A 13144-nucleotide genomic window follows, 5' to 3' on the forward strand; every position below is an offset into this window, starting at 1 on the left:
ATTTTATTTTTTGTCAAATGCTTTCATTAGAGAACAGGAGTGCCAGGCTATATGAACTGTCTTCTGTTAAATCTTCTATGAGAAAGCTAAGACACACAATTGATAAGCACTGGACTGTTAATTGCAAGGTCAGCAGTTCAAACCAACCAGACACTCCTTGGAAACACTATACAGGGTTGCTATGAGGTGGAACCAACTTAAAGATACTTAATAACAACATAACTACAACTCCATTTCTCACAGACCAAGATTCAGGGGCAGAGTCATATCATCCTTGTTGTTGCTAAATGCTGTCGAGTTGACTCCGGCTTGTAGCGACCCTTTTTGGGTTACTAAGGAGCAATCGGTGAGTTTGAACCACCAACCTTGTGGTTCAGGCTGACCTTGTGGTGCAGTTGTTTATCCCACAGCACCACACCAGGACTCCAATATCACTTGTAGCTAACATCTGTTGAGCGTTTACTTTGTAATAGACACTGTGCAAACCTTTTTACATGCTGAAAATTGATTGTAAAAATGGCCCCAATTCTCAATCTTTCCTGTGCTTTGCATCTTTGCACATGCCTTGTGCTGTCACTTTGCAGCTCTTCCCATCTAGAAGTAGAGTCTAAACAAATCAGTCTTAGAAGAAATACAACCAGAATACTTCATAAAAGTAAGGATACTTTTGCTTGTTTGCTTTGAATATGTTATCAGAAAAGGCCAATTGCTAGAAAAGGACATCCTGATTTGTCAGTAAAATGAGGGAAAGAAACCCTCAGTGGGATGGATTGGTACAGTAACCACAACAATGGGCTCTGACACACCAACTATCATGAAAATGGCATAGGACAGGACAACATTATATTCTGTTATATATAAGGTTACCCTGAGTTATATCTAAATTGACAGCAACTAATAACAACACCGTGAAAAGGCAAGTTCACTTAGTTATATAGAAAGTTGGAATCTTGGCAATTGACCATGTGGTTGGCAGTTCCAACCCACCATGGTGCCACATGAAGAGGGGCTAGAAGTTGCATCTAGGGAGATCCTGTGGAGTAGTTCTACACTGTTGTGTGGGGTCACTGTAAGTTGCAAATTGTCTTGATGACTACTAACAACAACTTACCTATGTAGAAGCTAACCCTTACCTGTTGCTGACATATCAGTTCTGATCCCTGGTGGCCCAATGGGGCAGACTGAAGCTTCCCCATACAGTTTTCAGATATGTAAATCTTGGTGGGGACGGATCACTAGGTCTTTCTCTGTTGTGGGCTTGAGCTGCTAATGTTTCGGTTAGCAGCCTAGGGCTTGGCCATTGTACCACCAAGCTTTCCATATATGAAGACACAGATCAGAGAATCAGCATTCATAGCACCTTGTTCTCTTCATGATCCCCAACAAGTACTCATGCATGCAAGTTCTCATCCACAAGAGAGGAAGGAGTGTGCAAACAATTACTAGGAACAGGCCATAAGTGTGTGCATGTCACCTTGATATAGAAACTCTTAATTTCCCACAGTCTTTTGTATCATTCTAGGCACAAAGTCAACATTACAGCTTACAGGTCTCCCAGTTCAGGGTTTTCATAGCAAACAAGCCCCTGGTGCATGACTTTCTGTCAAGCATAAGAAGACACAAGACATAGTGTTCTGGATTGAATTGTGTCTTCCCAAAAGATATGTAAATATGACCTTGTTTGGAAATAGAGTTTTTCTTTTGCTATGTTAGCTAGGGTATTGTGTCAGGCTAATGAGTAGGGTGGGTCATAATCCTAATACCTTCTTAGTGTTGTTGTTAAGGACCATGGAGTGGGTTCCAACTCATAGCGACCCTGTACAGGGTTTCTGAGGCTGTAAATCTTTATGGAAGCAGAAAGCCTCATCTTTCTCCCAAGGAACAGCTGGTTGTTTCAAACTGCTGACCTTGAGGCCAGCAGCCCGATTCATCACCACTTGGTGTCTTATAAAACTGAACGACACACAGGGGGAAAGGAGATGCCATGTGATGATGGAGGCAGGTGAATCTAGAGGCAGAACAAGAACACCAAAGATTTCTAGTAGCCTCTAGCAGCTGTAAGAGAGAGAAAGCATAGGAATACCAATGTCTTCAATTTTGATTTCTAGACTTTAGAATGGTGAGAAAATTAATTTCTGTTCTTTAGAGTGAAAAAAAAAAAAAAGAGAAGAAATGTAGTCTATTTTTCCACCTCTTGAATCTCTGTTAGCCTGGTGAATTTCTTAAACAAATAAAATATTCCACAAGAGACAGTGTGCTATTTCAGTGTTCAGGACTTGAAACTCCACCACTGCCTTAACAATCCTAAACTATCCTACTGGGGATGAAAGTCACATGGAGGAGAATTGAGTCATCCTTACTGAGACCATTCATAGTTGACCTACCAAATAACCACAGATGCATGAATTTAGTGAGGGTTAGGCATATTGACCCAGATCAATTGTACTGTTTAGCTGGTGTCCCACAAACAGACAGACAGACTGGAAGTGATAAGTGATTTTTGATTATGAATCACTAGAAGAGATAGTTAATAGCATACATATGCAGGTAACAGATATACATACATTATAATCTCCAGTCTCTTGATAAAGGGAACAAACTTTGAAGAGGTTAAGTCCATGGCCATGATCAGTAGTAAGTGGTCCTGGAAGATGAGTCAGAGTCTACAGTCTGAACTGTTATTTTGTGGAGTCCTGGTGTGGCACTGTAGGATAAGCACTGCACTGCTAATGGCAAAGTTGGTGTTTCAAACCCACCAGAAGATCCTTGGAAACCCTGTACAGGGTCCCCATGAGTCATAACCAACTCTATTACAACAACAACAACATAAAATGCAGGGTCCTGGTGAGCAACTCTGAAAGCCATTTTAGTTGAGGAAATATAGATGTCATTGATTGGAGCAGGCTCAGGGATGGATCTCAAATACCAGGCATTTCTCTCCTGATGAAATACCAGGTCTGTTATTAAACTAAAATATACAAAACAGAACATTGTAATCTATCAAAGAAAAATATGCATATATGCAGAACAAGAGAGACAGTGTCTTTGAGGTCAAGGTCACAAGCTAAATGCTAGCAGACATGTTACTGCATCTCATTAACACTCAATTATGACTCCTTTAGGCAAGCAGTCCATGTGACAGTTCCATTAATGCAAATGGCATTTCTTATTATGTCCATTTTTGCAAATGAAAACAAAACACAATTATATTAATGGAATTCACTCATTACACTAAAATCTACCACCAAGTAAGTGTATCATCACCTTCACTTCTACCCCCATCAAGAGTAGAAATCAACTGATACCCAAAGTGTTGAGTGAGCATTTTGTTAAAATAGGAATGCACACTTTGAACATGGAAAACTTCAAAAGACAGGAGTTCTTACAGATATCGAAGGTTGGGGAGGTTCTTGAATGCCTCAGGATGGATGTACAACAGGTTGTTGGCCTTTTCAATTCTACTGCAATAGAAGAAAGAGCAGGCAAGTGATCTCAACAATGAGGAAGACGCTAGCATTTTTCAACTTATCCAAAGAGTACACCAATGAAGGACCCATCCACCCATTGTTTCAACAAATACTGATCACGTATGCAGCACATATTGCTGTACTAAATTATATAAACTAAAGAGCTATCCTGCCCCATTTAACTCTCATCATCAAAGTCCTCCTAAGGCCTGTCCATCATAAGCAAACAAAGCACTAGCTGGGTCATTTCACCCGGAGCACAGCTGGTTCTTTAACTAGGCAGGATCTCCCAGGGTCTGAGGAGTGCAAGGAATGGGGATGGAACTAATATGAGGAAATGAACTCTTGTCTGTCTGAAGGCTGGTCTGAAGACAGAGAAAAGGGGGAAGAGAAACAATAAAAGATAAGAAGATACAAGGGAAGACAGAAGGGAAGGGAGTAGGAGGAGGTGGGTGAAAAGAGTAAGCAGGCGAAAGAAAATAGAGACTGGAGGATAAGCAGTCAATCCTTCTGTCATTTTAACCATGAAATCCCAGTACTAGTGGAGAAAGGGACGGTGATTCTTCTCCTGCTGTAGACTGACGCTGCTTCCTTTCACTCATGGGAAGTGGCAACTTCTGCCCTGTGTTGGCCTGTGCTGTGTCCCGATCAATAGTCTGGAGGTGAGCATGTTCACATTTGGATTCCAACAGAGAGAGCCTGCCCTTTCCCTGGTTTGCTAGATCAATGTATATTTGCAGAAATGCTCTGTGTTAATTACTTCCTCTCTGTTTCATTAGCTTTTATGTTGCAGTAACCTGTGGCTACCCAGACTCAAGTACCAGGTAATTAATCATTCCAAGTACAGTTGCAGCTGCGTGGGAATGTGCACACCTCTCCATGAAGGAAGTAGAATGAAAAGCTGTCCCATTAGCTCCAGTACCCATTGAACTGCATCGACGGATGCCCACTCTAGCCTGGCCAGAGGACTGGCTGCCCTTTGGTCCATTTCTCTAATATTCTCCGTGGATTCTGACCCTCCAGTCAGGTCTGTGTTCTCAGTGAGGGCAAGGAGAAGTAAAGCAGGAAGAGAAGAAAAGACATGAGCATGAAGGACAAAAAGGAGGGAAAACTTAGTGACAGGAGAAAGAGTCAGGGAGGGAGAGGAAAAGGATAGGAGGCAGATTGAGTAGAAAAAAAAATGGAGGGTATTCTATCAAATGGCCAGACTGAGGGTAATTTCTTAGCAAATATGTATATTTGTCCCCTGTGGATATTTGATAATGCTAAATATGAAACAATTAGTTTAACACTATACAAAACAAAACACCCCCACCCCCACCCCCCACACACACTGGTTTAGGAGTCAAGAAATGTGTGGTTGAATCCTTCTTGTTTTGCTGTGGATTCGGCTGATTGGCATTAGACAAGGCTCATAACTTCTCTGTGCCTCTCATTCTTCATCTGTAAAATTTGGAGGGTGGTTCAAATCAGTTTTCCTATACATGCTCATCGGGAACTTTTGAAGATATCAATAAATGCTCTGCATACACACATACACCCTTTTCCATGAAATTAGTTGAGAAACGCTTAATATAATATCCTTTAGGAAATTCCAAATGTATATTCACACATTACATACTCTGAGAAATTTTCTTACAATAAAGAAACCTGCATAACTCAATTTTCTCAATGTCTTCTAATATTATTTGACCAATGAATCTTTTTCATCTTTTAGACACTTTCATAATATCCTGAGTGCCTAATGATCCACAGAAGATAATTTAGAAATTGCTGGACCAGGCAGTCTTAAAGTGTCTTCTGGCCTTGACATCTGTGATTCTATAAATGTAACTATAGACTGGTAAAATATAGATGTGGATCTGATATACTGTGTCAGTATTGGCATGTATGTAAAACCAGAACATCAACAAGAGGTAGTAAATTTGACTGAAGTAGTAGAGGAAGAAAGGATCATTAATGTCATTCTTTTTCTATGCCAGTCCATGTGTTAGATCTTAGTTATTCTTCACGATAATCTTACATAATACATAATTTTATAATTCCAGTTTTATAAATGAGAATGCTAAACCTGTGAATAGTTATGGCCAAGGTTTCATAATGGATATACGACATAAACTAGCTCGGAGACTAGGTCTCTCTAACACCAACACTACATCATGTGTGACTTGGGCTGCGCTTTGGCTATGAAATAGTTTTGAATGAGAAAATGGGCTGGAGGTACTTGGTCACATCTGTGGTCAAGCCTCTTGGGTCAACTCAGCAAAATCTGAGAAGGAGTGAGTACAGCTGATGCCTTGGTTACTAGGCAGACACACTTGATAGTGTCTTTGGTGAAACTGATAAGAAAGGTCTGGGAATTTGAGCTGCCAACAAGGTTGTAACCTCCCAGGAATATAAGAGACCTTGAAGGCTGCTAACCCAAACAGTTGTGAACAGACTACCCATGTTTCTTGCTTACATTTCATGTAATTTGGGCAGGTTGGAGAACACATCCGCCTCTATCACTTCCAAGACATCATTCTGAGAAATCTCTCTGCAGAGACAAGAAATTTAATTCCAATCAGTTCAGTTACATTCCATAACCTGATTTAGGGCTCTGATCATAGAGCCAATGATTTATAAAGCTCAGAAAACTGTCCCTGTCCTCACAGAAGTCACCTATAATGATAAGAAAATTAATATAGTAGAAATGAATACTTATAAAACGATAAGAGAATAAATCCAAAACAATGATCAAATTTAGAGATTATTAGTCTACAGATGTAGAAACTCAGACCTGGAGATTGTACAAAGATGAGAATAGACTAAGTTCCCTAGATCAGCAGGTAGCAAACTTTTTCTTGAAGGGGCCATGTAGTAATTATTTTGGGTTTTGTAAGTAATTTAGTCTATTTTGTGATTTCTCAATACTGTTATTGTAGCACAATAAATTTTGTAGCACAAAAAAGCAGTCATAGATAACTCATCAACAAATAACTGTAGCTATGATCCAATGTAACTTAATTTACAAAAGCAAGTCACAGGTTTCATTTGACCTCATGGGCTGCATTTTTACCATCCAACCCAATCTAGTCTGACAACCTGGCATTAGAAGCTGAGGACCTCAATTTGGTCTATTTTAAATAAACATGGATTTAAACAGTCCTGTCTCCATTTCGTTACCCAAGTGGGGATAATTATGGCAAGGCCTTTGGCCTTATGATTGTGTGCACTGTAGGATAGCATTAGACAACTAACTGAAATATTGACGGTTCAAACCTACCAGCCATTTCTCAGAAACTGTATACAGAGATGCTATGAGTCAGAACGGACTCCAGATCCCTTAGCAACAACAAGAACAACAAACCTAAAATACCTAGGAAAGATCCTTCAGGTCCCATCTCCTCTTAGAGTAATTTGAGTCCAGTGGAGGAGAAAGTTCACTATGCAGAGACCCAGAGCTTGTGAGGAAAGAAGGGGCTTAATGAGTTAGTTTAAAAAATGTAATGTGCTATTTTTGGGACTCTTGAGGAAGACTCTCATGCAGTTTTTAATTTTAAAAAAACCAGTTATTGTGGTTTCAGTGAAAGTTTGCAGAGCAAATTAATTTTCTATTCAACAATTTATACAACTTTTGTTTCCTGACATTAGTTGCAATACCTTCATTGGAACAGCACTCGTCTAACTTCTTCCCTGGGTTTCCTGTTTCCAGTGATCCTTTCAGCCTATTCCTGCCTTCTGAGCTTTGGTTTTGAGCAAAGGCCATCCTTTTGGTTTTGAATTGTTGTTATTAAGTGCCTTTGAATGGGTTTCAATCAGCGACCCTGTATAGGGTTTCTGAGGAGTGGCTGGTGGGTTTGAACTGCTACCTTGAATTGCAAGGTAGCACTTCAAACCAGCCTTGTGGTCCAGGGTTTACCCTACAGTGCCACCCTAGGATTCCTAGGCTTTGTATAGTTGATTGTATTAAGGATTACTTTCACTTTGAACTGAAAGATAATCGCTGAGGGTAGATTCAGTTCTAGATTTGAAGAGTGTTTAAGGACCGTAGTCTTGTTGGAGGTTCCATCAGTCTCAATCTGATCAAAAAGTCTGCTCATTTTATAATTTTGAATGTTATTCTACATTTGTCTACTAACTCTATACAGGATCTTCTATTGTGATCCTCATCAGAGCAGCCATTGTGGTAGCCAGTCACCATCTAGTTCTTTGTTTACCTTTGTTTCTTTTAACTCTTGTGTACTGCTCAATGTCTTCCTTTGCCTTGTCATATTGTGCTGACCTCCTCTTTTAGTATATAATGTTTCCCTTCATTCAAGTTAACATGTGTCTTCTCTCTAGTTAGTGATCTTCCTTCCTTTTGCTTCCCATTTCTGGTAACCATCAAATTATGTTTTTTCTTCTGTGTGTAAATGTTTTCTTGACTTTTAAATAGTGATCACATATTTATCCTTTTGTGGCTGATTGGTTTTTACTCAAAGTAATGTTCTTCGGGGTCATCCATGTTTGAGGTGTTTCATAAATTCATCCTTAGTCTTCAGTGTTGTGCAGTATTTCACTGTGTGTATGCACCATAGTTTATCCATTGATGGACACTGAGGTTTTTTTCATCTATTTGCTATTGTGAATAGTGCTGTGAGAACATAGGTATGTAAATTCTGTTCATGTCATGGCTCTTGTTCTCTAGGATACATATCTAATAGTAGGATTGCTGAATCTCATGTTATTTCTAGGCCCAATTTTTAAAGGAAAAGCCATACCATTTTCCACAGTGGTTGTACCATTTTACTGTCCCACTAATCACCAACTTTACATAGGAAGGAAAAAGACCCTGGTTAAGTAAAGCACTACTGAAGAACAATAAAATAGGAGGACTCATACTTCCCAAACTTAAATCCTACTATTCAGTCATGACAGCAAAAATAGCCTGGTACTGGTACTATACCAGACACATAGAACAGAGGAACAGAATTGAGAACCCAGAAAAAAAATCCACTGTACAAACAGATGATCTTTGGTAAAAGATGAAAACTATTAAATAGGAAAGTGATAATTTCCTTAACAAATGGAACTGATAAAACTAGATATCTGTTTGCAGAAAAATAAGAGTATTTGTACTTCCCATCACATATAAACAATAACTCAAGATGAATTAAAAACCTAAATGTAAAACCTAAAAGTACAAAAGTCATCAAAGGAAAAAAAAATAGAGGCAAGTTTTCATGTCCTAATTTATAACATAAATAGACTATTAAACATAGGTATAAATATACAAACAGCAGAATTTAGAGACCATTTCAAGAACAGATTTGACATGTTGAACATTCATAACTGAAGATTATGTGAGTTGTAGATTAATTAACAACAGAAGCATCATACATGAAGAAACCAAAAGGTTACTAAAGGACAGAAAAGACAAAAAACTAAAATGAATATCAGAAGAGACTATGAAATTTGTTCTTGAACATATTCTTGAACTAAAGTGACTAGATGAAATGATAAAGTAAAAGAGCTGAATAGAAAAATTCAAATGGCAGCTCAGAAAGACAAAGGAAATCTTTACAGTGAAATGTGCAAAGACCTGGAATTAGGAAACCAAAAGCGAAGAACATACTCAGCATTTCTCAAGCTGAAATAACTGAGGAGGAAAAATCAAAGCCTCAAGTTGCAATATTAAAGGATTCTATGAGCAATAAGGAGCGTAGTGGCTACGAATCGGGCTGCGAACCACAAGATCAGCAGTTCGAAACGACTAGCTGCTCTGCAGGAGAAAGAGGAGGCTTTCTGCTCCCGTAAAGATTTACAGCCTCGGAAACCCTGTACAGTCGGAACCAACTCCACAGCACATAACAACAACAACAACATGAGCAAAATGTTGAACAAGCAGGAAGTATCAAAGAAAGATGGAAAGAATACACAGTCACAATACCAATAAGAATTGGCCGTTGTTCAACCATTTCAAGAGGTATCATATGATCAAGAACTAGTGATATTAAAGAAAGAAGTGCAAACTGTTCTGAAGGTAGTGATGAAAAACATAGCTGCAGGAATTGATGGAATATCAATTGAGACGTTTCAACAAACTAATGCAGTGCTGACAGCACTCACTAGTCTTATGTCAAGAAATTTAGAAGACTACCTGACCAATTGATTTTATTGTTGTCAGTATAGAATAAGAAGATGCTGAATGATTTATAGTCAGTAAAGATATGTGTCAGAGCTATATCCTTTCACTATGCTTATTCAATCTCTATGCTGGGCGAATAATTTGAGAAAATGGGTTATATGAAGAAGAACGTGACATCAAGATTGTAGGAAGCCTTGTTGTTGTTTAGTGCCTTGTTGTTAAGTTGGTTCTGACTCATAGCGACCCATTATAGGGTTTCTGAGGAGCAGTTGGTGAATTTGAACTGCGGAGCTGGTGGTTCAACCTTGTAGTACCAGTGCTTTATCCTATAGCACATACCAATTTGTGATATTAATGATATTGTTCAATGATTTCTGCATTCTGTTGAAGCAGCATTATTTTGAATGGGCACATTCTGATCAGCTGGCCAAGTAGCTGTCCTCCAAATTACTTGGCACAGCTGTCCTCCAAATTACTTGGCACAGCAAGTTTGCATCAAGTTGTTGGCCCATTTCATTTTGCCTTCTGTCAATTCCTGGAGCCTTGTTTTTGTTTTTTTTTGTCAATGCCTCAGTGATGCTTGGACTTCTTTCTTCAATAACATTGGTTCTCATCTATATGCCATCTCTTGAAATGATTGAGCATTAACTCTGTATATTCCTCCCATCTCCTTTGGATACTTTCTGCACCATTCAATATTTTGCCCATAGAATCCTTCAGTATTGCAGCCCAAGGCTTAAATTGTTTTTTTCTGTTCTTTCAGTTTAAGAAATGCTGAGTGTGTTCTTCCCCTTTTGTTTTCTAACTCCAGGTTTTTCCACATTTCATTATAATATTTTACTTTGTCTTCTGGAGCTGCCCCTTGAGATTTTCTGTACAGATCTTTTACTTCCTCATTTTTTCTAGTTACTTTGTCTTCTCTAGACTCAAGAGAAAATTTCAGTCTTTGTAACTTCCGTTTTGGTCTCTTTTTTTCTTTCCTGTCTCTTTAATGACCTTTTGCTTTCTTCCTGTATAATGTTCTTGATGTCATTCCATAATTCTTCTGGTCTTCTGTCATTAGTTTCTAATGAATCAAATCTGTTCTTGAGACATTCTCTAAAATCAAGGTCATATTTTGGCTCTTGTGGATTTGTGTTAATGTTCTTCAGCTTCAGCCTGAACTTTCATATGTTCTAATGAAATTGATGGTCTGTCCCACAGTCAGCTCAGCCTTGTTTTCACTGGCATTATGGAGCTTCACCATCATCTCTTCCCACAGAAGTAGTCAATTTGATTCCTGGTGTATTCCATCTGGTGAGGTCCATTTATATATAGTCACCATTTATGTCATTTAAACAAGGTATTTGCAATAAATAAGCTGTTGGTGTCTTGCAAAATTCTATCATGAGATCTCCAGCATGATTTCTATCACCAAGGCCATATTTTCCAACTACTGATCCTTCCCCATTGTTTCTAACTTTCGAAACTGAATCATCAGTCTTTATGAATGCATCTTCATTGCTTGTTTGATCAATTTCAGCCTGGAGAAGTTGGTTTGTTGTTGTTGTGTGCCATCGAGTTAGATCTGACTCATGGAGACCTTGTATTGGGTTTCTGAGAGCAGCTGGTGTGTTTGAACTTTGGGACATGTGGTTAGCACTATATCCTACAGTGCCACACCAGGGTTTGAAGAATTCTTTAATTTTATCATCATTGACTTTAGTGGTTGTGCATAACTTTGAATAATACTATTAACCTAGTCTTCCTTGCAGGTATGTGGATATTGTGTTAGTTATCGAATGCTGCTATAATAGAAATACCAAAATGAAATTGATTTTCTCACAGTTGGGATGCTAGAAGTCTGAATTCAGAACACGGGCTCGGGAAAAATGTCCTCGTCTTCTTTCAGCCTCTTTAGGATGGCCTTCTTTGGAGATCTCCATATGTTGGCATTAATCTTTCTCTAGGTTAGGAGCTTCCCACTTCAGGGACTCCAAGTCCAATGGTTACACTCCACTGCAGGCTCTTCTTTCTCCATGATAGTGGGTTCCTCTCTCTGCTCACTTCTCTCTTCTTTTATGTCTCAAAGAGATTGACTCAAGATACAAGATAATATTGTAGACTGCATCTGACCTCATTGACATCTCAGAAGTGAGTTACCACATTTAGGACTGCATCAGATTAAAGCTGATCACATCTGATCATGTCATGGGGTAATTACATTATGTTAGATTTCATTGTAAACCATGGAGAATCCTAGCCTTGCCAAGTTGACACAAACCTTAACTATCACAGGTATTATCCTATCATAGTCTGGTTAGTGCTTAAAATTTGACTAAGTATTTTCTTTACATATTTTCCTGTGTTTTCATTGCACCCAAGTGAGTTAGAACAGTCATTACTATCTCCAGGAAGATTAACAGAAGTGACCTAATACTATGAGTTGACTGTGTCCTCCCAAAATATGTGCTGGGAATCTTAGCCCTATCCCTGTGGATGTAATGTAATTGCTTTCCATAATGCAATCTAATGTAATGTAACCAGTTGAAGTCATATGATCCTTGGGTTGACCCTAAACCTATCTACTTCTAGTTATAAAGAGAGAGTAAACCAGAAGTATGCATGGGGAATGACAAGACTGAATCAAATGAATCCACAGACCAAGGATTGCCTTCTTAACGAAGCTGAAATAAACAAAGAGGGACCTCCTTCAGAGCAATATCCTTTAACCAATGGTGATAAAATAAATTTCTGCCCCTTACAGGCAACCACTTGTGGTATTTCTATTTTAATAGCACTAGGAAGTTAAGATACCTGCCTTGGCCAAAATAATACAATTATGGGACTCATTCAACTGATCTTCAAAGACAGGATATAGAAACCTTATACCCAGAGGAATTACATAATTATGAAACCATTCTTTGTCTCAAAAGCTATAGTTGAAAGGAGAATTTTCTTAGAAATTAGAGCAACTCAAGGTTTGATGGTGCTTCCTTGGAATCAACAAATAATGAATCTCTGGCTGAGTTTTCTAAAGGAAAGGGAGAAATATGTATCTATATCTATAGATCTATATCTATATATATGGAGTCCTGGTACAGTAGTAGATTATGGGGTGGCCTGCTAATGACCAGGTCAGTAATTTAAATCTACTAGTCACTCCATGGAGAAAGATGAGTCTTTGTGCTCCCATAAAGATTTACAACCTCAGAAACCCTATGCAGGATCACTATGAGTTGAAATCACCTCCATGGCACATAACTACCACCACTACCATATGTATGTATGTTGGTGTTGTGAAGTGCTCTGGTGGTTGTGGTTGTGGCGGTGGCAGTGGTAGTTGTGCAACACCAAGTTGATTCTGACTCATAGTGATCCTACATAGGGTTTCTGATGCAGTAAATCTTTACGGGAGTAGAAAGGCTCACCTTTCTTCTATGGAGTGACTGGTAGATTTGAACTGCTGGCCTTTTGGTTAGCAGCCCAATGTGTAACCATTATGCTACTAGGACTCATATTTATGTTATTGTTGTTATGTGCCGTGGAGTCGGTTCCGACTCACAGCGACCCTGTACAGGGTTTCCGA

At 38.8% G+C, this 13144-nt stretch overlaps 1 protein-coding gene across 2 annotated transcripts in view; it reads right to left on the reverse strand.

The window, feature by feature from the left end:
- FSHR (follicle stimulating hormone receptor) overlaps positions 1-13144 on the reverse strand; it is a 295717-nt gene that overhangs the window by 75663 nt on the left and 206910 nt on the right. For both annotated transcript variants that reach the window (XM_006839442.1, XM_006839443.1), the window contains exons 3-4: positions 5929-6003; positions 3387-3461 (exon numbers count right to left, since the gene is read on the reverse strand). In XM_006839442.1, the coding sequence (XP_006839505.1) occupies positions 3387-3461; positions 5929-6003 (150 nt within the window). The remainder of the gene's footprint in view (positions 1-3386; positions 3462-5928; positions 6004-13144) is intronic.

This window comes from Chrysochloris asiatica, unplaced genomic scaffold (assembly GCF_000296735.1).
Source record: "Chrysochloris asiatica unplaced genomic scaffold, ChrAsi1.0 scaffold00024, whole genome shotgun sequence".
Lineage (NCBI taxonomy): Eukaryota > Metazoa > Chordata > Mammalia > Afrosoricida > Chrysochloridae > Chrysochloris > Chrysochloris asiatica.